Below are 24,048 nucleotides of genomic sequence, written 5' to 3' on the forward strand. Positions count from 1 at the left end.
GCATTTCGGTGTGACCTCTACTGCCGTTGAAAACACTTGCCAGCGGAGGTTGAAGCGTTGATTTTCTGACGATGTAACTCATCCCTGTGAGGGTGCTGTGGCAGTTTCTGACCCCTTAACCCCCTTCGTTTTATGCACAGCCACTGCAAGAAGGGCTTATGTGCTCCTCGCCGCTCGGTTTTCGCGTCGGGGTGCTGCGTGTTGCTGCGGTCGAGTCCGTTTTAGCTGCACTGCATCAACATGGTGAGTATGACAGCGAGCATCCTAAGGCTGATTTATGGTCCCGCGTTACATCGACGCAGAGCCTTACGGCGAACGGTGCGCGTCGCCGCGTACCCCTACGCCGTAGGCTCTGCGTCGATTATTACCCGTAGCTGGAGAGCTCCATTGGCTGGAAACCACTTACAAACCACGGGTTCCTTTGAGATATTTACACGTTTTTACCGGTGCATTTATGATAATACTCAAACTGGGGCTTCTCTTTGATTGTGTTTGTGATATTAGCTTAGCTGCTCAGCTATAGCAGGTGTTGTAGCCAGTGTTTTATTGATTGGTACCACTAAACCACTCCATGTTCTATTAAACCCGTGTTTACTGTTAAAACTACTGTTCTGTCCTACTGTAACATCTTTCAAGGAAGCACTTTGCAAGAGAACGTCAGGGTAGCGTGTTAGCTTTCATTAGCTGAAATTGAACGTTGCCTGTAGTGATACCAACACATTGCTGCCACTGTTGTGATGCCCACTCCTAGTGTCTGGACGGGATGGCATTAACTACTCTCCCACGCCAGGTTAATGAACCAAACCTGGGTCAGTCAGTCTAAGATGGCTCACAGCTCAGGTGAGAGCAGGCTGCATGAAGGAGACTCAAGGTGTGATCTCTCAGCCCAGTGTGACCTCAGGATGCCCTCACAAAGTCTCAAGACGTCATTATTTTGAGCTGTGACTCTTGGTTGAAGGCATTTGTCAACTTCTTCCAGTAAAACCGTTCTTTTTGCATAATTATTACAAACATTTTAGCTCACCTGGCTAAAACCAATGAGTGTGATGTGCATTTCACCTTCACCGTCATATTTCCATATTAACCATCCACAATTTGTAGGCCATGATTCATTATCAATAGGTGTTTTTTTCCTCAAGGAAATTAACTTCTTATTTCATGTTGACAGGCAGAGAGTTGGTGTTGGTTTTACTTTAAGAAGAAAACACATATTTCTTAAGAACAGTAGAGCAACACTATGGCCTATACATACATTTTTGTGTGATAGTATCCCATTGAATTTGAATTTGTAGGTATCAGGTATATATATTATTATTATTAAGTGGCCTTTCTGTGTGGAGTTTGCATGTTCTCCCCGTGCTTGCGTGGGTTTCCTCCGGGAACTCCGGCTTCCTCCCACAGTCCAAAAACATGCATGCTAGGTTAATTGGTGATTCTAAATTGCCCGTAGGTGTGAGTGTGTCTGGTTGTTTGTCTGTATATGTGGCCCTGCGATGGACTGGTGACCTGTCCAGGGTGTAACCCCGGCCTCTCGCCTGAAAATAGCTGGGATAGGCTCCAGCAGACCCCCGTGACCCTGCAAAGGATAAAGCGGGTAAAGATAATGGATATTATTATTATTAATATTAAAGATGATAGCCTAACTAAGACCTTTCAGATGTGCTTAATGACATACCAAAGGAATTTCTCATATATTCCTGTCAATGACACAACGACACATTGACACCAAAATGATTACTAGAAGCATGCCAATAAAGACTGGCAAGGTCTTAGGCTTTCATATTTACATCCTCTGTGGATTGCCTAGAGCCACACCTCTCCTTTTACAGTCCTCCTCTTCTCTTTATGGAAGAAATACAAAATGTACATCAGGATTTTCTCATTATTTTATCTGCAAACGCGACACAACATATTTAGGCATTTCAATCCATGTTTCCAACTTTCCACCAGTATTTTGTCTTTCACCTGAGAAGGGGTGTAGTAGAACTGTTTCCTCTCAGTGGAAGGTAGCAGTTTTGACTAGAAGTCAAAAGAGGAGCGAGAGAGTGTCTGAGGGTTATTTCATATGGAGACCCTTGCTTCTCCATGGCAGGGGCTGTTGTCTTCATGCTCTGTGTGTTTATCTCACATTTATAGAGTAACTATTTATCTGTATCTACAGAGTAACTTGAAAGAACTGATTTGCTGGAATTATTTTTTTCTCTTGGCAATTAAATGTGCTATCAACACAAGGCTGAAGAACTGAATGAACAGAAAAGGTAGTCAATTATTTTGTGTATGTTATTTCACAGGCTAGTAACTAATTATACGAGTTACAACCAAATAATTATGTCTAGTAAATGTATGTAGCTGAAAGGTTTAATGTGAATTCCTGACTTTACCGTGTTCACATTTGACATTAAGTCAACGTAGATTTTTAAGAATGGACAGTTAAGATGTGTAGAGAAGAGCACAGAAATGATAAAATCTCTTCATTCAGATATATACACACAGTTGATCCAGAAGTATTTAGACAATGACAGAGGATTTGCAGTTATGTCTTTGCACACCACCATAATGGATTAGAAATAAAACTAGATGTAAAAAAAGTTTAGACTTTCATTTTGAGAGGTTTCTCAAAAATAGGACATTTATCATTTAGGAATTGCAAGGTTTTTGAGCAAAATGCATTCCTTTTCATGAGCTCAAAGCTATCTGGACAAAGTTACATACTTGTAATTATAACCATGATTATTGGGGCGGCAATAGCCCAGGTGGTAGAGCGGGTCGTCCAGTGATCGGAAGGTCGGCGGTTCGAATCCCGCTCTGTCCCAGTTTGCTGTCGTAGTGTCCTTGGGCAAGACACCTTACCCACCTTGCCCCGTGTGAATGTGTTTGAATGTGTATGAATGTTGGTGGTGGTCGGAGGGGCCGTTTGGCACGATATGGCAGCCACGCTTCCGTCAGTCTGCCCCAGGGCAGCTGTGACTACAATACGTAGTTTACCACCACCAGTGAGAATGTGTATGAATGAATAATTATCTCTGTAAAGCGCTCGCAATTATTATTATTATTAATCCTTGGATGATAATCCTTTGCAGTTAGTAACAGAAGTCTGGAGCCTATGGATATCATCACATTCTGAGTTTTGTCCCTAGAGATGTTTTGTCAGTCCTTCACTGCAGCCACCTTCAGTCACTGCTTGTTTGTGAGACTTTTGCCCTCAGTTTTGTCTTCAATAACTGAAAAGCATGTTCTGCTGGGTTGGGATCATGTGACCATCTTGAAGAATATTCCATTCCTTTCAAAAGTTGAGGTGCTTTCACAAGTAGGCCTGTGTTGAAAAAAATAGATTTTTTTTTTTTTCATTTATTTATTTATTTATTTATTTAACAGTGTTTAAACACCCAATACTGTCTCCTACAGTGAAGAGGACGGAATAATCAGAAACAGCAGCTCAAACACACCCAAGTCTGTTAAAGTTAATTTAAAAAAAAAAGATCCTACCTGTGATCTCCTGCTGCTGCTGTTACTCTCATCAGCCAATTCCTTATTTTATAAAATGATAATAAATGAAAAAAATGTAAAAAAAATCAATTTTCAGATTCTACTGCAAAACTGTAATGACTCAAATGAAACAAGTTTGAAATGTAAGAACAAATTCAACATTTATTCAAACTGTATGGCTTAAACAGTGGGATAACAGTGCAAACAGCAAAAGTATCATGGTCCTTCAACTTTTCTTAGCTTATAAAATCACAAAGTAGAAAAAAATACAACATGATAAATAAAGAAACAGGATAAATAAATAAAAGTTCACTGAAAACAAAATCCTATCAGTGATTATGTCTTCTAATATAAATAAAATGTGCAAATTAACCTGTGGTTGGAACATGCCACAAGTTAGATACTATTGCAATTTTTTTTTTCGTAATAGTCAAACGTTATATCAAAATGTAACAACCATTTCCTTCTGTTTTTGCAGACTCTGCATATAATAGATGATGTTTGCTCCTCGTCTCTGTTTTTAAATCCAAACCATTTCCAGAGCTGGAACCTCGTTTAACAACGTGCTCCTCGCTCTCAGATCAGCCTTCCACCATGTTTGTTGCACAAAAACGTCATCAACGGGAATTTATCCTTTTTACCGCGAGATGACAAATTCTTACCGTGGGGAATTTTTTTGATGGTATATCGTGAACGATAAAATATCGCCCATTCCTAGTCATGACATACCTGAAAAATGCCTGGTGCTTCATGGCTGTGTCTGGTGACAGAATAAATTAGACAAGCTAAAATTATATTTTTTTACTGCATGAGCTGTTGCAATTTATTTATTATTTATTGATTTATTTTGTACTTTAAATTGATATTGAAAGGTCTATTTGAGTTATTTATTTCATACAAATAACTTTTGGTATTTTTTTTGTTTATGCCCAAAAAAGGAATGTTTTGTTGGACACCAGAATAACTAGTGCCATGTTTTTGCCTTTAAATATGTATGAAAAGTATGAAAACATTAAAGTTTTCAGTTATAATGGCATAAATTGTCTGTATTTCATTACTTTATATACTGTCTTGGCGCACATTTGCATAAAATGCTAAAAACCCAATTCTCAAAAATTAAAAACCGAAAAACACAGAAAATGGAAAAAATTTTAATGGAATGTGGGAAAAAATAAAAACAATTTCATAGTGGCCTACCTGTGTTTGCTGCCCTGGATCTGATTGATAATTCTGCCCCTCAGGATGTTTCTGAAAGCAGTTATATCAGCATTCTGGGAGGGCGATTGGTTCTTACAGCATCATTAGCTGCCAATACTTGCTGTTGAATCTCAATGTAATACTAGTCTAGTATTATTATGTTGCATAACTACAGTCATATAATTCATGCAACAGTTCAAAAAACAGTTTTAATAACACTAACCCAAATACATGTAGATATCGGAATCAGATTGAATCAAATTGTGATAATCGATTCTGAATCTTAAGAATCGGAATCGAATCAATTCTTTACATTTGAATCGATCCCCAGCCCTATTTCACAGTGCTGTCAGGATTATTATTATCTGCACTGTAAAGCTCAATCTTATACGTTTTATAGTATTTGGCTCCATGTGAAAGCAGAGTATAGCCCTAGCAAATTCAGAATTTGCAGTTCTACTTCTGTCACCAATAAACACCAGTGAGCCCATTCCATTCACAGCCACACATGCCCAGACCATAATACTTACTTCACCTCATTATACATGCTTTGAATTATGAGTTGTTCTCGATTGTAAATTTAGTCAGTGAGGCACATATCTTCCCCAAAGTATTCATGCGTTCTGCAATCATCTGCTGTGGTTGTCCTTCATGGTCTTCCAGGCCTTTCAAAGTTGTTGAACTCACCAGTGCTTTCAAACTATCGATCAGGCCAAACGTGAGATTTTTTTTCGACCTCTCTTATGAATTTATGTTGTTTTTTGTTTGTTTGGTTTTGTTTATCCTTACTATAGGCTCTTTTACTAAAATTGTGATTGTTTTTGGGCTTGATTTCCGTAGCTCCACTCAAACAACTGCTGGATGACAACTCAATGCCATGAACTCAATCATTGATAGACCTTTAGATATTTTTGTCTTTCAAGTAATGAGGGAGTGACCCTCACCTGGCCCATTACTGCCTTTTCATTCACTTGTCCAAATACATAGCTCATGAAAATGGAGGTGCATTTCTTAAAATGGTTGTAATTCACAAACCTTAAATGTCATAATTTTGTAAAAGCTCTTGAATAAAGCTGAGCATGTAGCCTTTTTTCTTTTTTTTTTTTTTTTACTTTACATCTCTTGACGTGGTGTGTGTATATACTGTAGGCACAATCATAAACATTCTGTCCAAATATTTAAAATCTGTGTATCCAAATATTTTTGGACCTGACTGTAAGGTTTTACTGGTCCAAGTTTGTTTAATCATAAAATAGTTCAGAGGTATTTGTACACTTAGGAGTGGTATCTTCCACTCCCCATCCCCTACAAATTTCATTTGGCTGTTGTGTGAAGGGGGTCAAGCGGACTGAGCAAGATAAGAGAATCCATGCTGGCTCAATTTCCTCCAGGCCTGAAATCCTTGCAGGTCCCCTACAGATAATGGTCAGCATCCACCAAAGTAAGACTGTGTGCTTTTGACCTATATAGCCCAACTGTTACCCCGATGGAGAAGTGACTTGAGTCAGAGAGGTTGTGTTCGGCTACGCAACACACCTGAGTGAGTATAATTGCCAAATAAATGGCACCCACACTCCCCTGTGTGACTTCAAAAGAGGTATTGACTTGAGTTTTTGAAGATTACCCCATGCTGAGGGACACTGGGGATCCCTATGACCAACCCAAAATCTAGGTCTGCTGTACAGGACTGGCTGTGTAACTTCCCCTGAGTTGGTTTAGTCATTTCCCTCTTTTAACCTAAATTTACCTCAAGTCATACATGGGTTTAAACTGTTACCCTGATAATGTGCTGTATTTTGTCAGGACTTATTCCTTTTTCTCAGATGATGTGTTTTGTAAGTGTATTTTGAGGGATGCTAACCAATTGCTAGCCAGTGCAGACAAGACTGTTGCTGAAAAAGAGATTTCTAATCTTAGATTAATTTGCCTCTTGGCTTTTTTTGCTCAAGTGTGCAGGAACAGATATCTACGGTTCTCCCCGATTGCCAAAGAGTAGCCAGATCTGAGCATACAGTGAGTGGATAAAAGCACAGCTTGATGGGAATGATTCTGGCCTCTTAAGCCAAAGTGAATATTGATCTAAGTGTGGTGGGTTGAGACTTAGCTCTTTATGTTGTCAAATCTTTGGGTAAAGACTACAGGAGGTCTGGCTTGTGGTCATACAGACATTACAAGAAATGGTGAAGAAATTTTTAGGAATTTTTTCATTACACTTTGAAATCTACTCAAAAAACACCAATTACTAAGTTCAGAATATATAACTTGGGCTTTTATACAATACGACAGGAAGTTGTGAACTTTTGAAAATGGGGCACAATGTGTCTCCTTTTAAAAGGATTGAACATACTGGGTATATCCTTTATTTTCAGCTTGCTGTTATGTGCAGATGAATACTGAACAGTTTGTTAATTGTTGTTCAAATAGAGGTGTTTTCAGGTCTTCAACTGCCATCAGCAGCAGTCCCAATTTAACGTTATCAGATGAGCTTCTTTTTTTTTCTGTAAAGAAATCTCATTCACAAGAGTGTAGATTAACGTAGATATGAAACTTTCATTGGAAGTTTTATAATGTTGCAAGATAAAATGGAAGCTGTGGCATTCAACGTCATGGTCAGCAGGTGTTGAGCTGAGTGGAATATTGGGCTCTTAATTGACTTTATTACAATGGTCTAATACAACAAGGCCATGAACTAATGTAACTATACTGTAGTGCCAGCTGTAGAAGTATAGAATAATCCCCACCTGCCCTCATCTTTTTCCTCACCAAAAGTTATAGATCTTTGTCATCATGGTACCCCCAGCAGCAAATTATAGACTTAGGTTTTGCCAATCACACTGACTTATTTGGGAGTTTGTCCAGCCACCTCCCTAATGAGATGTCTCATGAAAAATAATAGAATGAGACCATGTGTGAAAACAACAGGTAAGCCTCTGGAGAATTTACACAGAGTGAATGTGTGTGCTGAAAACAGCTGCTGCTTGACACAATCTCTTCTTTTTTGCCAGTCTTTATGCTGTTTTCCAATTGTTCACTAATTTTGTGGATCTGTTCAAATAAAATGTATTCTGATCTTAACAATAAATCAATAGATATCTGGGGAACCTCATCTGCTGTTCACAAGGTGTTGTTAATGACATGTGTTGGGCTCTAACAAGATACCACTCTAGTCTATATACAGTTTTTACAAGGCATTGTACATGGGGAGTCTTATATTAACTGGTTTATGTATGAACAGGCACTTATGAAGTGTGTATGTAGTTTTATAGATATGGGCAACTTGTCTTGTGCAAAATTAAAGTCCTATGAACGTATGGTGTGGGTGATGTCAAAGCACTTAACCCATCCGGACCTAAAGCTTCCTTAAAAACAAGAATTAAAAATTAAACATCTTCTAAAAACTCAGTGGCCAGTTAAAATTACTTCTAAAAAATTTCATGTCCTAACCTCTGAAGAAACTAGAAATGTTAAGGGGGAAAAAGGGGTCAAACCCTTTGGTTTTGTTGTAGAAGCAGGGAGTATATGTGTCTTTAAAAGATAATTGTTTCGATTCTGACCTCACGCCAGAAAGGTAAAAGTTTGCATATATTGCATCAGTTCTGAATGGGTTAAGAATGGTTGGCTGTGGTACATTTTTGGAAGTGGAGCTTGTTTCCTTAAATACTATCACATTTACTTATAATACTTTTTTTTACATGTTTTAAATTTGTGGACATGAAGTGAAAAGGGAGAAACTAAAATAATTGCTTTGAGGCATCTAAATTGGCCAATTGACGTATCCTTATTATTTTGGCTAAGAATATTCCTTCAGTTTTGTTTGAAAAAAACTACAATTAACATTAATTCATTTACTATCTTGTCGAAAACACTAGAAAAATTGTTCAAAAGTTTGGATTAATTGACTAATGCATTATTCATGATTTGAATGTTTACATCTTTACACTGTTTAGCAAGAATATTACTGACCACATGAACATCCACAGTAGAGACATGGTAAATACCTAATCTGTTTGTTATAGCATATGTGATTATTTATATGTGCTTATTAAATGTCGTTTTTACACAGGGTGTGATTGGTGTGCAGCTAGTGGTTACCATGGTAATGGCCAGTGTAATTCAGAAGATTGTACCTCATTATTCCTTTGCAAGATGGCTACTCTGCAGTGGCAGGTAATGTAAACCACCCTAAATACTGTTTCAGCAAGTTTGTGTATATGTTTGATTTCTTGAGTTCTCTGCATTTTCTTTATTAACAAAAAATCGCTTGAGCTTGATGGATGGCTGGATGAATAGATGGCTAGACAAAACACGGACAAAGCATAACATAACCCCACCATGTGCCGTATCATATAAGAGTGAAGTACCTGTGTCAACTGCGCTGACAACCTTGCAAAGGGAGGGTAGCCGATTATGATTATATACTAGTCATGTGGTCATGTTTTAGCATTCTGCTCATTGTAAATTATTTACAAGATGAAAGTGTTCAAGACAGTCAATGTTCCCAGGATTGAGCATCCCATCAAATTTGCCACAAGGTCAAACTGCGATTCTCAGGGAGTTCAAAAAAGCTGCAATGCTAAACCTCAGACCCCACAAGCCTCATTGAATATGTAAAATGTTAAAGTTCATGACAGCAGAATTAAAAGAAGAAATATGCTTTCTTTGGAAGGGTTGCCAGCAGAAACCTCTTAATTATAAAATGTAGGAACATGATTGAGATTGTCCAACATGCATCTGAGCAAACTGCAAGACTTCCATCACCATGTTTTAGTGGTTGGGTGAAGGTTTGGGATTGTTTAGCAGCCACAAGACCTGGGAACCGTTTTAGTCAGAGTTAACCATGAACCCCTCCATGTACCAGAATACGCTAGAGCCAAACGTGAGGCCACCTGCAGACAGCTAAAACTCGGCTGAAATTGAATCAGGCAACAGGACAACAATAAGAAGCATTTTAGCACATATTTATCTGTAGTAAAAGAAGAATGGGTCAAAATGTCCAGCTCCTCCACAAAACGCACACACACAGTGATCTGAGAGGCTAAAGTCCTATTTAATATTTCCCACGTTGTTATAATTTGACTTTTTAAGCTTTGTTGTTGTTAAAATAATAATAGCACTGTGAAAAAAGTTGGTAGCATGTTCATCTGTCTTTCTATTTGTCTGATATGAAGACCCATTACAATCAGTTAAAAGGTGAAAAATCTAGCTACACTCATTTTATTCCAGTCCTGCAGTTTATATCTCCTCTGTCTTCTTTTTTTAAGCTTTTTTCCTCTATGTCTGAGTCTGATTCCACATTTCTTTACGTTTCTTTGCTCACAGTCTGCGGTGGTATCAGCACCCTACGGAAGATGAGTTGAGGAGTTTAGCTGGGAAACAAAAAGGACAGAAAAAGAAAGACAGGTAGGTTGAAAAGGAGGGCAGAAAAAAAGAACGCCTGCTGTTGGTGGGTGAGAAAACATATAGACACAGCGATGGTACAAAGGCAGACATTTGAGGTGAATAGAGATCACAGGTGTGTTGACAAATAGATGTTTATGTATCTCATTTAAGACATGTTTAAAGCAAGAATAGAGAAGCTCTTTTCTTTCTTTTCTTTTAGTTTTTTCATGGGTCCCAATAGCAACACAGCACAGAAATTGACCTACATAGCGGATGTGAGAAAACTTGATCGTTTATTTACTCATTCATTCATTAGGTTTATCAATTTGTTAAAAATATTTCACTTCATGTTTATTTTCCGAGTGGTCAGATTTCATGTTTTGATTCTTTAAGATTGTTGTTCACAGCTACTTTTCAGTTGCACCTCCTACTGCTCACATTTTTCAGCTTCAGTTGAAAGTTGATTCACATGAATTTGGTACCACCCCTTAAATGTGAACTTAAATTTGAAGTTGAAACTGAAAGTTCTTTTTTTTTTTTTTGTTCCATACGGTGTCTTCTAACTTAAGACAGTTTTGTGGGCCAGTCTCGTTCTTGTTGCCAATACGACATCAAATGCTTAGTAATTCCTTGAAGACAATCTTGCAGGTACACCTGTCACAAATAATAATAATTTGGTCACATTTAGTTTAAGTAATTTTAACCCTATTTATCTCCACTCTTTTCATTACAGCTAGGTAAATGTGACATAATAGTAATTTTTTTCACATTGTTTTTGTAACATTTGACAAAGCAGACAGGCTGATTATAGCTGACATATTTTCAGTGACATTATGCAATTGCATTTTTGTCATGTGAAATTGTTGTTTACAAAGCTTAAATGATAAAAGGACACATTTTTCTGTTCATGTCATTACCACTAATTAGCTTGAACTCAATAAAACTCTATTTTTTCTTTGTTTTGTTGTTTTATTTTCTTAAACTTCTCATTAAGTGTTTTTTTTTTTTTTACATGTACAAAATAAAATAAAAAATATTTATAAAGCAGCTTGCGGGCAGAAATGCAATCTAAAAAAAAAAAAAAGTCACTTTAAAAAAGTTAAAAAAAAAATAACTGCAAAATTACCCATGTAAGTTATTTAATTGGTGTTAATCTTATACTCTGGTAGTGGGATATAAATGTTTAGTAAATATCATAATTTTTCACTAAAATGTTATGGTCATGACAACCCCATTAAAGGATGGACCACAATCTTTTTCCAGCTCTTGACATGCAAGTCCCTTTGTGAACCAACTGACTCTCAGTAAGGAGTTGAGTTAAGCCTCTTTTTTTCCTTCTCATGTGTCATCTGTCAGGCCATGTTTGGTCTGAGAGTCTTACAGTGACATTGTACTTCTGAATCCAGCACACACAAAGGGATGAACAAAGTCCAGAATTAAGGAAGCCCACCAGAAACCTCTTCAGCTCTTAAAGAATGGCTTTTCTTTCACCTGCTGTTTTTGTTTTCCACCCACACCCAGCGCCCACTCCCGACAACCCCTGACTTGAAAGAGTCTAGTAGTTTTGGTAATGAATGTAGTTGGTAGTTTAAAAAAAATGTTCTGCTAGAACATCAAAATAAGTAAAAGCTTCTCCTCTGGCAAATTTCTGGAATCAATATCCTGGCAACATGAAATTCTGATAAAAACACTCTGAAACACCCCTACAATGAACACTCCTAGAATGAATCATTGCTAAATAAGTAAATAATTACTAATGCAAAGGTTTTTTTCTAGCATAAATTTGAGTTTGTATTTCTACTCAGGCTTAAAAAAATCACTTGGTTGCCTTTTTAAAGGTGATTTGTGTTTTCACTGATTCTTTGTTTTATTTCTCTGTCCTCTTCTAGGAAGTACAATGGTCATATCGACAGTAAGCCATTAACTGTTCCAAAGGACATAGACCTACAGCTGGAGACAAAATGCATCACTGAAGTGGACACATTAGGTATAAATACATTTTCTTTTTTAAATAGAATTTAAAAAAAAAAAAAAAAAAAAAAAAAAAAAAGATTGTTTAACAAATTTGAATCCTTCCTTGCAGACTCTTTAATGTTCCTACATACCGGTGTGTGTGTGTGTGTGTGTGTGTGTGTGTGTGTGTATATACAGTACATGTGTTTCTAAATGGTTATTTTGATTTGGGTATATTCTTTCTCCCTCCAGCATTGCACTACTTCCCTGAGTTCCAGTGGCTGGTAGATTTCACGATAGCAGCAACTGCTGTCTATCTGATAACGGAGCTTTACTACAGTGTGGCTCAGCCCTCCCGAGAGATGAACATCAGCGTGGTCTGGTGCCTACTTGTACTTGCCTTTGTCATGTATCCTTATAAAAAGTGCTTTTGATATTTTTTTTTATTTTTTTTTTTCCTCACTGTGTTGTGATGTAAATCGTTTTTTCAATTTGTAGCAATCTTATGTTGTACAAGTCTGTCTGTTATTTGATGTTTCTGGTGACCTTTCTGCAATGTTTCTACAACATTTGAGTTATTTTTCTTAATATATGGTTAGCATCGAAAAGTTCAACACATGATACACACAGCTAGTGTCACTGAGTTGAGTGAGGGTTGCATTATTTATTTATTTATTTATTTAAATAGATATATAATTCTGTTGAAGCACAATTTTGATGCAGTGTCTGACACTTATTTATTTCAGTGACCATGGTGGGTTTTCCCTGTCTTTAATTGAAAGGTACCGACAAATCTGTCGACGTCTGTACATTGTCCTTGCCTCTGACCATAATGTTCAATCTATCCAGTTCTACTGATTGGACCTGGATCACTGTGTTCAGATGGTGTCAATTCCTGCATGTTCTGCAGATTGGATGCCACATTTTCACAGTCCAACTGACTGATATGCTTGAGAAGGACAGGTTAGGGAATTGATGAAATGAGACTATAAAGATGAGGGACTTGTTGGACCAATTCATGTGTTAATGTGTGATTTCAATGTTCCTGTTTCAGCGTTCCCTAAACATCAGAACTGCTGCTCTGTTGACCTTTTACCTGAAACTCTGGTACATGAGTTGCTGAAGTATTTGAGTTTAATTATATTTATTTGCATTATCACTTGTTCTTTGACAGGGCAACTCCGCCATGTAGTGATTGTAGGTTAATACATCAAGACTACAACAGTACAATTTCCCTTTCAGGCACATTTTGGATCTAACGTATCAAGAGGGTTAATGCACTTGTCTTCACATCACAAAATAATTCTGAAACTGAATGAATAGCATGTTGGCTCCTGAAAAGTTTTTAGTATTTGAGAGATCTGTCTTTGTGGAGAAAGAAACACTGACAAAGTCAAAGGACAAAATACTTTGACATTGGTGGCATGTACTGTGTAAATCACCACACATTCTTCACCCACGGTACCCATTTCTGCAGGTTAAACTGATTTTATTTGGCAAATGGCTGCAAATACTACTTTTTTATTTAAGCTTTTGAGTATTTGGGGGATTTGCATGAATCATTGTAATGTTTCTGCAAAGATTTACTTTTTATGCTACTGTGCCTCAATGATTTTCCTCAACTCTGTCCCTTCAGTAAGACGCTTTTCTCTCTAACGGCGCACTACTTCAAGCTGGAGGAAGGCGGTGAACGATCACTCTGCATTACTTTTGCTTTCTTTTTTTTTGTCAAAGCCATGGCCATTCTCATTGTCACTGAAAACTATCTGGAATTTGGTCTGGAGACAGGTCAGTACGTCATGTACAATCTCTCAAATGATTCTGATGTACAAACGATATTTAATTTTTGTTTCAATAAGTCAGTCACTGTTGAATACTTATTTTTAGGTTTTGCAAACTTTTCGGACAGCGCGCAGCAGTTTCTGGAGCATCAAGGCCTAGAGTCACAGTAAGAAAATTATCTTTAATGCCTGACTTGGCTGCAGTAGTTACTGAAAGGAGTGCAAAGAGGTTGAATTGAGGTATTTTGCTGGTGCCTTTTCGTCAACCCCTTCTATTTCCACTGCTGAAAACAGTGGCTAAGAAGAGCGTAAATACATTTCTGCTGAGATAAAATTACAAGTAGTAGTAATAAGATTATTTGTAATTTAGCCTGGGGCTTCCAGAACTGTCCATGGTCCTGAATCATGCAAAACAATGGAGAATGTAAATTTCCTTAAAGTTCAAGAAAAATGGCATACAATAGATTAGCAACTTGTTAATCTGTTTAGTCAAATATTAATGATTTGAACAATTTTCCAATTATAAGATAATTATATACATGTATGATTCCTTAACAACCTTGCTATGGGACCAATTAGTTTGCCCTTAAACCCACTGATCACAAAGCCTTTTCTCTGAGCTGGTGTGTAGTCTCCAACATCTGGAGTGCTGTGTTTCATTGTTACTTGTAACTATTGTCCAACACTTAACATTTCTATGAATATCTAAATTTGCTTTACTCTGGCTTTAAGATTAATCTTTTTTTTATTGTTTAGAGCCAACTAATTTCAATATTCTATTACAAAATTAGCATGTAACAAATAGGTTGGACATTTAGGCTCTTGACAGTCAGACCAGTAGAGTCTTTGAAACTATGAACATTCTTCATTCCAAGTCTGTGTCATCAGTTCCACTTTTTTATTTATTTATTTTTTTAAATGCCTGACTTGACCCACTGCACTCCTGCAATGTTGTGAATGATGTAGCATTTCAAGGACTTTTTCTTTGCTGTGAAGTGCTAATCCTGTTCAGTGTAGGACACCAAAAAAGATTATTTTTCATCAAGCTAGACGTATTCTCTATCATGTTGTGAGCACTGGTCTGGCTTGGTTGTAGTGCTCTTTTTAAGAGTGACCTTGGATTCTTCACTGGTGTCATGATGTATCCAAATGGGTAAGTGTGGTAATGGTCAAAAGCAGTTTAGCTTTTTGCAGTTTCAACCAGCTTATTCTTTTCATAGTTTCAATGATGGCTGCTCTCCTGAAGGCTGCTCTCCAGCCTGATTTAAGCCTGGTTAACAGATCTGTCCTTGTGTTTTCTCATTCACAGGGGTCCAATATCAAAACTCACCTTCAAGTTGATCCTTGCCTTGCTCTGCTCTTTAATAGGAGCTTTTCTAACGTTCCCTGGTCTACGACTTGCTCAGATGCACCTTGATGCACTAAATCTAACCACAGCAAAATTTACACAGTGAGTTTCCTACAGTAATTCTTAAATGTGTGTGTATGTATATATGTGTTTGTTTGTTTATATATATATATATATATATATATATATATATATATATATATATATATATATATATATATATATACACCGTATTTTCTGGACTATAAGCCGCTACTTTTTTCATAGGTTTTGAACCATGCGGCTTATACAAAGGTGCGTCTATTCTGTGGATTTTTCTTCCACCGCTCGGGCGCTCTAACCGGAATTAGAATAAAAACAAAGACAAAATAAATGCAAAGAAGAATACGCTACTTTTTCTTTAGCAGATAGAAGTAGAAGCAGATTTCAAACAGATAAATAGATAAATAAATACTGGTTATTTTCTCTTGGTTCTGTCCAGTTTTAATCAGCAAAGTTGCTGCCGTGTTAAAAGACACTGTTAGGAAAGGATCTATTTAGGTACAAACATGTACATCATTTACAGTTCAAAATGGTTCTGTACATGTAGTAAATGTCTAATCTAACAACATAAATATCTGCGGCTTGCATATCTTTTTTTTTTTTAAATAGAGCGGATGCGGCTTATATACAGGTGCGGCTTATAGTCCAGAAAATACGGTATATATAATTATTTATTTATGTGGTGGGCTTCTCGTGCTTGAGTTGTGGACATTGATTGGCTGCCCATGTGTGTGGGCGTGTTAAGCAGACGCTGGTAGGCTCCCATTGTAGCTGGACAGGCATGGGGAGGAACGGTGAGTAGCAGAGAAGAGAAGTGAACATGGAGGAGCATGTGAAAGTTGTAGTCCAGTGAATGGGGAATTTACATTTCTAAAATGCCCCAACGGCACCATTGATAAAGGTAGATTGATATGTTCTTTGTGGAAAGGATTTTGCTCACCACCTAAGCAGCTCAAGTTTAGTCTCCCACATAAATGCAAACCAGCCAGTCGCGAGCGCAGCCACAGCTAACGTTAGTAGCAACGATGTTGCCACAGCAACGCTCTTCTCCAAACTAAACTTGAGGAGAGCACATGCGCACGCCTGTGACAGAGGCTGGCGTATGTTCTTGCCAAGTGGATGTAAATGACTGGGACTGCATTTGTTCGTCTGTTTAAAAAAAAAAATATGTCTGTATAAAGCCACTTCTTGGTGTTATGTATCAATTTTTTGATCTGCCACAATAATGTAATGAATTTAAAGGAGTGCGTGCGTGCGTGCGTGCGTGCGTGCGTGCGTGCGTGCGTGCGTGCGTGCGTGCGTGCGTGCGTGCGTGCGTGCGTGTGTGTGTGTGTAAAATCATCTCAAAACCACCAATGAAACCAATGAAAGTAGTTGTCAACAGAGTGAGATGCTCACAGGGAAGAGAAACACCCTTAATTAAAATACCTGCTTAGAATGTCCTGGAAAATAATTTCAGGGAAAGAATCGGAACCCTGGGCTGATATTAGTACCATTTTATTTATCATATGACAAATAATAACTTCATCAATTTTTTTTGAGTCGAGATTTACACTAATTTAAACAAACTGTTTCGCTAATTGGGAGATCTTTGCTGATGACGAACACTTATTATCACAAAAGTACGGATTGATTAATTGGCTCACATCAAATTGACCACAAAAATAGTGCTTAAGCATCAGTGCTCCATATTGGTCTCCTGCTATTCTGGAAATGTCAGAAACAAGAGAACACCATGTGAGTCAGATGAAAATGTATTCAGTTTGATCACATTTCTATTGCAGAACTTCCTGGCACGTCAGTGCCATGTCTCTAGCCATGAAAAGGGGTCCAGAGCAATGAGCACATCGCACTCGCATAATCCACTTTTGTATAGCAGACTCTCCAAAATGGCCTCCCTTCCATTTCCCCTCATGTCATAAGCTTACATCCTCAGACCTTGTCACTCAGAGGGATTAGCTCTACGCCCTTCCAAATATGTGCCTTGGTTATGCTCCCACTCCTCTCTGGAAAATAGTATTGAGCATGTATTGGCCAATGTTTAAATGGAAATTAAAAATGAACATTCAGTGTAGCAGTTTATTTCACATAATAAACGTGAGTCACAGGGACTCTGAGAGAACCGTGGAGTAATATTTGTTGTTGTTGTTAATGCATTTTATTTTCTCAATTATTTCATAGAACTCTGCTTCATATCAACTTCCTGTCCCCCCTCATCATGCTCCTGCTGTGGGTGAAGCCTATTACCAAGGACTATATAATGAACCCCACTCTGGGAAAGGAGAGTGTGCCTTTGTGAGTAAAAAAAAAAAGAAGATATTGTGTCCACACTTTGCATTAACTCTAAACATTTCTAATTCTTGTAGATGACATTATGTGATTGGGTGGATGTGGGATGCTATTCTTTGATGTTGATTGGGCACCCAGTTTGTGACTGGGAATAGCTATGTGCATAAAAAGACTAGGGGGTTTCACTTGCCTTTTTAGAAATCGTACAAACAGTTTGAAATATTTTCGTTCACCCAGACTGTTAACTTGAAATAGCTTTATTTGTCATTGAGCCACCATCCCGACACAACGAAAATTTCATTCCAGTACAGCTCATCAAGTGAACAAAAAAAACAAAACACATTTTTCCATTTTTAAATTGGAAATTTTTTAGGAGCCCAAGACTGGCAACTGTTGGAAGATTATTTTAAATGTCACACTATTTTTTGAAACCTTTACAAACTTTGGGAATGTTTATTGAGCAGCCTTAGTCACTATAATTGTCAACAACTTTGGTTAAGAATTATGGTGCCTGAGGTCGTACTTGCAACCAATTTAGTATCAAATATAGGGAATAGTTTATTGGGATGGACTCAAATCTCTTACAATACTGATATGGCTACATTTAGCTCCTCCTTGTTTCTTTTTAAAGCTCTACAAAGCATGAGATAATATCACAACAGTCAAACCTAGATGACTTTGAAACAAAGTAGGAAAGTCTATATTTAGATGGTTTAGACATGTAAAGAGGCAGGATAGTAGATGCTGGAGATCGAGCTATAAAGAAGGAGAAGACAAGACCAAAGAAGAGATTTCATGATGTGATGAAAGAGGTGCTGGTAGTGACAGCGAAAACTGCAGAAGGTGTGGTAAGATGGAAACGGATGACGAGTAGCAACCCATGCATGAGAAAGCAGAGAGAAGAATACAGTACAAAGCAGAAATAATGTACAAATATGGAAGGTTTTTCCTTTTGGAGACGAGTTCATCTTCTGCTCACACAGCTATTCTCAGTACCAATATTTCTGAGTTAAGCTGTGCAAAGTTTTGCACGTCTATGTTCTTTAATCTTATATTGATTCATCGGTACCCCGTATAATGAAAAGAAAGCATCATACATGTTACAGGATTATAACCTGCTGCTCCCACAATAATAAAAAAAAATATTGGTTGGGACAACATTGTCCCACAGTGAAAATTGGCATTTTGGCCTTTGTGGTGGCGACTGGATGAAAACGAAGCAACACCTGTTCCTAGAATGAAATGTCCAAAGGTGCAGTGAGATAAGGAATGCATTCACCCTGTAGATGAAGTGACAACAATATCCAAGTTGTCTGTTTGGGTTAATTGGAAGTGTAAACCCATTTTTATCATACTGAGAGTAAACTCTTTATTTTATCTTTTTTTTTTCTGATAGCATTTGTTATTACTCCTACACACTTTTACTTACTACTGCAGTTGACTTTGCAGTACCGGTAGTACCACAGCATCATCAAGGTTAAGCATGATTAAGTCTAATTTCATGTTACGTAATACTTTTTTTTTTTTCTACACCTCAGTTTCACCTTTCTCTTGTTTTCCATCTCCACTTTACTTCGCATCGTCTTTCCTTTCTTCCTTTATGTCTCTGTTGACGATCCAGATTGCATGTGACATGTTGAGTTTGCAGACCAGGAAGTCTATCCTCTTTTTTTATTTCTTGTCTCTGACTTCTGTGTTAATGACAGGATGACTGAACAGACATATGATACTTTGCGGTTATGGGTCATCATACTAATGTGTGTGCTCCGGCTCGCCCTGATGAGACGTCATCTTCAGGCCTACCTCAACCTGGCACAGAAGAGCATGGACCAGATGAAGAAGGAAGCAGGGCGAATAAGCACTGTCGACCTGCAGAAGATGGTGAGAAAATGTTTTCTTTTATTATCAATCAATAATTTAAATTGAAACTTTAAGACATACTATCAACATGCATGGTCACCCTAAAAATGAAAATATTAATCATGAATTTTACTAAAGAAGTAATGTGGTGATTGAGACGGCTATAACTACGTTAAAATCTAAACTAACAACTTAAGAAGTTCACTATTTATGACCAGTTATTATCAGTTGGCCACCTTAACTAAGAATAAACTTGGCAACAGCTATTTTAATATTCTGCAATTTTACTGTTGTGGAATTAGGAGCAGAACTAGACGTGCTTATAACTATTTGTCAACAAGACTGAGTGTGTCCCTTCTAACAGACGGCATGTTGCTGACAAGGATCTGACGTCCAAACAGTTAATTTGAATGGATCCTCCTAGTTGTTTTTGCAGAGGTGGAATAAACTAGTGGTCAGCTAGAAGAAAATCCACATGAAATAAGGTCCTGCTACTGTTGAAATAGAGAAGAGCCAGTTTGCTGTCTTCTAGTGATAATTTGCAAATGGGACCTATTGAAGACATTTTTTATTTGTTTTGCTGATAAATTCATTACCATTTCATTATTATTTCATTACCACCTCTAGAGGAAAAACTGTGACTTCTGCTGGCTCACAACAGAAACTGAAAGCTCAATCAAGTGCATGTTTTAAAAAAATATATTTTGTGTAGATGTATTATGTATCAATTCTTTTATCTAATTTTGCATAGGTTGCACGTGTTTTTTACTACTTGTGTGTAATCGCACTACAGTATGTGGCGCCTTTAGTGATGCTGCTACATACAACGTTCCTGCTAAAAACCTTAGGTGAGTCTCTGCTCAGTGACTTGTGCCATTAACAATCTCTGCTTGCATCCTGCAGTTTCAAGCCGTTGTCTTTCTTTGCTCCACGTACAACAGGTGGTCACTCCTGGTGGTTCTATCCTGAAGAAGACCTACCTTGCACCCATGAAATGAACTCTGTGATGGCAGCAGACCCAATAGTGCCATCAGCACCAGCTTCAGTGGTAGAAACGGGTGCCCGGGCATCAGTAGCCCAACTTTCAGTGGCCCTTGGGGGCCTGCAGACTGTTTTTAGCCCCTTACTTTTCCGGGGCCTCTTCTCCTTCTTCACTTGGTGGATTGCTGCCTGCCTCTTCTCCACCTCCCTTTTTGGCCTCTTTTACCATCAGTATCTAATGGCAGCATAGCAACAGCAATCTATCAGGGGCATCCATTCCCTCCACAGTGCTGCTGTGTGCTCAGCCTGCTCAGAGAGGACTGGGTGGGCCAGCAGAGGCCCAGTAGTGACTCTGCTCCATGACTCCTCCTTCTCCATGTCTCTGACAGCCTCACAGTGACTGGTCATATCATCACAGGTCCTTGTTTGACTCCCAGTGCTTCCTCCACAAATGACTGTGAAATGTTGTTGTTTATTTCTATGAACATCTTTTTTTTTTTTATTGGAGAAACAAAGGTTTGAAATCTTAAGAAATTGTATAACAAGAATATTAATCTGGGTCTTCACCAAATTGGTTTAGTGATGGGGGGAGGGAGGTCCAAGCTTCTGTAGGAAAATTGAATGATAAAACACTCTTAATGCTGATTATATATATACTTTTTTTATGTCGAGATGTGACCCGTCTCTTCCACTCAGTTCTGCCATATTTATGGATCTCGGAGCTTATATTTTTAATCGGTGGTGTTTTGTTTACGACATGTAGTGATTCTAATCCTCTAACAATTTCCGATTTGGGATGTAAAAAAAGATCATAAGTTAAAGTTTCATGCAGGCCAATAGGAGTTTGGTTTCAGTGTTGCCTCCCCCATTTTCAGTGGTTACCAACAGCTCGTAGAAGAATTGGTAATAAACTGCACCATGAACTGATACATTTCTGGAAGTAGTAATGACTAGATTCATGCAGTTAAGAGCCTTGAAATTAAAAGTTAAGCAGCTTTCAATATTCCAGTTTTTATCTCGCATCTTAATTGTGCTAATATTCCTGTGTGATGCGTTGTGAGCGATGCAAGAAGCTGCATTTTTTTTGGATCACAGTATATCACTGAATCCAGCTAATCTGACCTAATCTGATAAAATCACCTCAAATGTCTTATTTTGTTTTGTTTTGTTTTGTTTTTTTTATAAAGGGGGAAACAAATGACGTCCATACTCGTTGGGCTATATGTTTGTCCCCCCCCACCTCACAGTGTCTAACAGACTCTCCAAATCTTTTGTAGAGGACCGGTGTAGGGGAGGAGGAGAGGGCAACGGCCTGCTGGTTTCCCCAGTCTGGTTGAAAAGAGCCTCGATCTAACGGGGGTTATAGGTGGACAGCAAGAACTGAACCTGTGGAGGAGCAAGAACATGTCAAATTCATGGGAAGACATCTCACATCAGTGTGTGTTTAATTCAACTTGCCATAGAAGACAAACCAGAATGGAGTTCCAGTAGATTTCATGTCTCATTTTAACTTTCCTGATTTAACTGAGCCATTTTAGCAGCTATGACAGAATTTTAATGCTGTTTTTAGCAGTACATATGACTACGGGAGGACGAGCACCTAGGCCTCAGTCAGGTTACGTGCTTCTGTCCGTGTGTCTGTCTGCATGTATGTGATCTCTGGTGTAGGTCTCAACAGGGCATTTTGAACAAGAGATAACGCTTATTGACTGGGTATGTTTTTTTGTTTGTTTTTTTTGGAGGGGGGGTTGTTTTGTTTTATGTGAGGGGTGTTTTGTGTTCTTTTTACAGCAAATCAAATTGTGCATTTGTAAAATTTCATATTTTTTACAATGGTGCCAAGTAAGTCTCCTCTCACCCCCGGTCTCAGTTACAGTAGGCTTTGTGTCCACTCGTGTTTAAAAACTGTACTACAACTGCGGCCTTCAGTTTTCTGTAGATCCATCTTGATACTTGGGGAATCAGTAGTTTCTTGGTTATAAAAGGACGTCGAGTATTTACTGAGTCTTTGTATACTGTAGTTCTTTGGTGGGTAAATGTACGCACAAACAGTCATTGAACTGATGACGCACTGGTCAACGTGATTGTCCAGTCTTATCAGGAATGTAGGGTACGTGGTGCAAGGTTAATTACAAATTTCACATGTTTTGCTCTTCCGGCCTGTCGGATTATCTTTGAGCTTCATATACAACAGTGCTGAAACTTAAAAATTCCCTTCGGGTTTTGGACACAACACAAAAGTCCAGCATCACCATATCAGCATTTCTGAGCTCTTGATGTCAAAAAGTCTTAGCTTTAGCTTGTGTCCGTTTTGAAATGATGGGGAATATGCACATAATGAATGTATGAATCCTGCCTAATTTCTAGATTGTTTTCATGAAAATTTTTTGTAAGGTGTGTTGATTAACCACCCCCACCCTCCACCCCAATCCTGCACTTCTCGAACTATTGATTTGTTTAACGTGTTTAATCTGCCTCTTTAAATGAAAAAAGAACTAATTTATCCTAATAACTATTTTTATGACTTGATTTGTCTTTGTTGTCTTTTTTTTGTATTTATTACTTATATTGAGGCCTGTAAACATTTCTAATTTTAGTACCAAGCCCTTTATTTTGTTGTCTGAGTGCATGATGACTAAAATCAGTTAAAAAAAATAATGTTCGACAAATCAGTTACGATCAACATTTCTTTGAAGTGGTTGGTTAACAGTTCGGAAATAAGAGTTCATTGGCCTAATCAGGCTTCAGTTAGTTACTGAAAGTGTTTATTACACATTGCTGGGTTCACAAAGTCAATTTATACACCTTGTTGTCTCTTTCATGTATTTATTTCAACATTAGATTTTATCTTAAATAAATTATGTTCTTTACCTTGTCCCCTTTTTCATTATTTTAATCTTACAAACTTGGTTTACTTGTTTCTCACAGACACACACACACACACACACACACACACACACACACGTTTTGGAACAAGAAGTTGATTAGTTTCATTTCTGAGGTGATTGAAATTCAGAGCATAATCCACCGGTACAAGCATTTGTTTAAGTTGAAAGAGCTTTCCTGACGAGTACAGACGTGGTAATCTTTGTATGTGAACATGTTACGAAAGAGTCATCAGATGTGAATATAAAAAGTCCTGTTCACAACAAGCTTGTAAATTACCAATGTGGCAGTGATAAATACATTTGTATTTATGTACTTTTGATACATGAGGGGGAGGGAGGGGGGTTCCGATACAAAATGTTTATTTGATTAAAGCCAATTTTCTGTTTAAAACGTGATAGGGTGTGTGAATACTACTAATTTAAATAAGGTGGTGTTTTCCTATGCCAAGTAGGTTCAGTGACATTATCACATGTGCTACAAGGATTTTATTTATTTATATATATATATATATATATATATATATATATATATATATATATATATACATACACACACACACACACAAAATGTTTCTATACAGATTTCAAAACAATTTACTCCACTTGTGGACTGCAAAAACATAATGTCCTCTTTCCAAATGAATGTATTGGACATAAAACTTTCATAAAACATAAAACTGCATTTACTGTGACTCCTTTGGGATACTCAAGGTCTCAAAATTGATTTAAAATTGTTTCTTGTTTATAAAATAAACAGTCTTTGTTTAAGCATCGATGTACTTATGAAATAATGTCATCCTCACGCTAACGTGCATTGATTCACGCAGTCAATGCCCATTGATTT

The 24,048-nt window shown here is 37.7% G+C and overlaps 1 protein-coding gene across 3 annotated transcripts; it reads left to right on the forward strand.

Moving 5' to 3' along the window:
* Positions 1–23,186, forward strand: tmem161b (transmembrane protein 161B). 3 transcript variants are annotated; one of them, XM_061729009.1, is made up of 12 exons: positions 1–243; positions 8,747–8,850; positions 10,003–10,083; positions 11,952–12,049; positions 12,268–12,424; positions 13,652–13,803; positions 13,903–13,963; positions 15,106–15,246; positions 17,368–17,481; positions 19,182–19,356; positions 20,087–20,183; positions 20,277–23,186. In XM_061729009.1, the coding sequence occupies exons 1-12, from the start codon at positions 241–243 to the stop codon at positions 20,564–20,566; spliced, it is 1,473 nt and encodes a 490-aa protein (XP_061584993.1). In that variant the 5' UTR covers positions 1–240; the 3' UTR covers positions 20,567–23,186. The 3 variants fall into 3 exon arrangements, with proteins under 3 accessions (XP_061584993.1, XP_061584995.1, XP_061584994.1); XM_061729010.1 differs by lacking the exon at positions 1–243 and adding an exon at positions 6,164–6,223; XM_061729011.1 differs by lacking the exon at positions 10,003–10,083.
* Positions 23,187–24,048: the final 862 nt, after the last annotated feature.

The sequence above is a fragment of the Cololabis saira genome, chromosome 9 (assembly GCF_033807715.1).
Source record: "Cololabis saira isolate AMF1-May2022 chromosome 9, fColSai1.1, whole genome shotgun sequence".
Lineage (NCBI taxonomy): Eukaryota > Metazoa > Chordata > Actinopteri > Beloniformes > Belonidae > Cololabis > Cololabis saira.

What these genes read in the sequence shown, in the direction of transcription:
- tmem161b (XM_061729009.1), top strand. An exon ending in GGAAAGGAGAGTGTGCCTTT is followed by an intron (nt 17,482 to 19,181) that starts GTGAGTAAAAAA and finishes TGTTAATGACAG; the next exon opens with GATGACTGAACAGACATATG. An exon ending in CTGTCGACCTGCAGAAGATG is followed by an intron (nt 19,357 to 20,086) that starts GTGAGAAAATGT and finishes AATTTTGCATAG; the next exon opens with GTTGCACGTGTTTTTTACTA.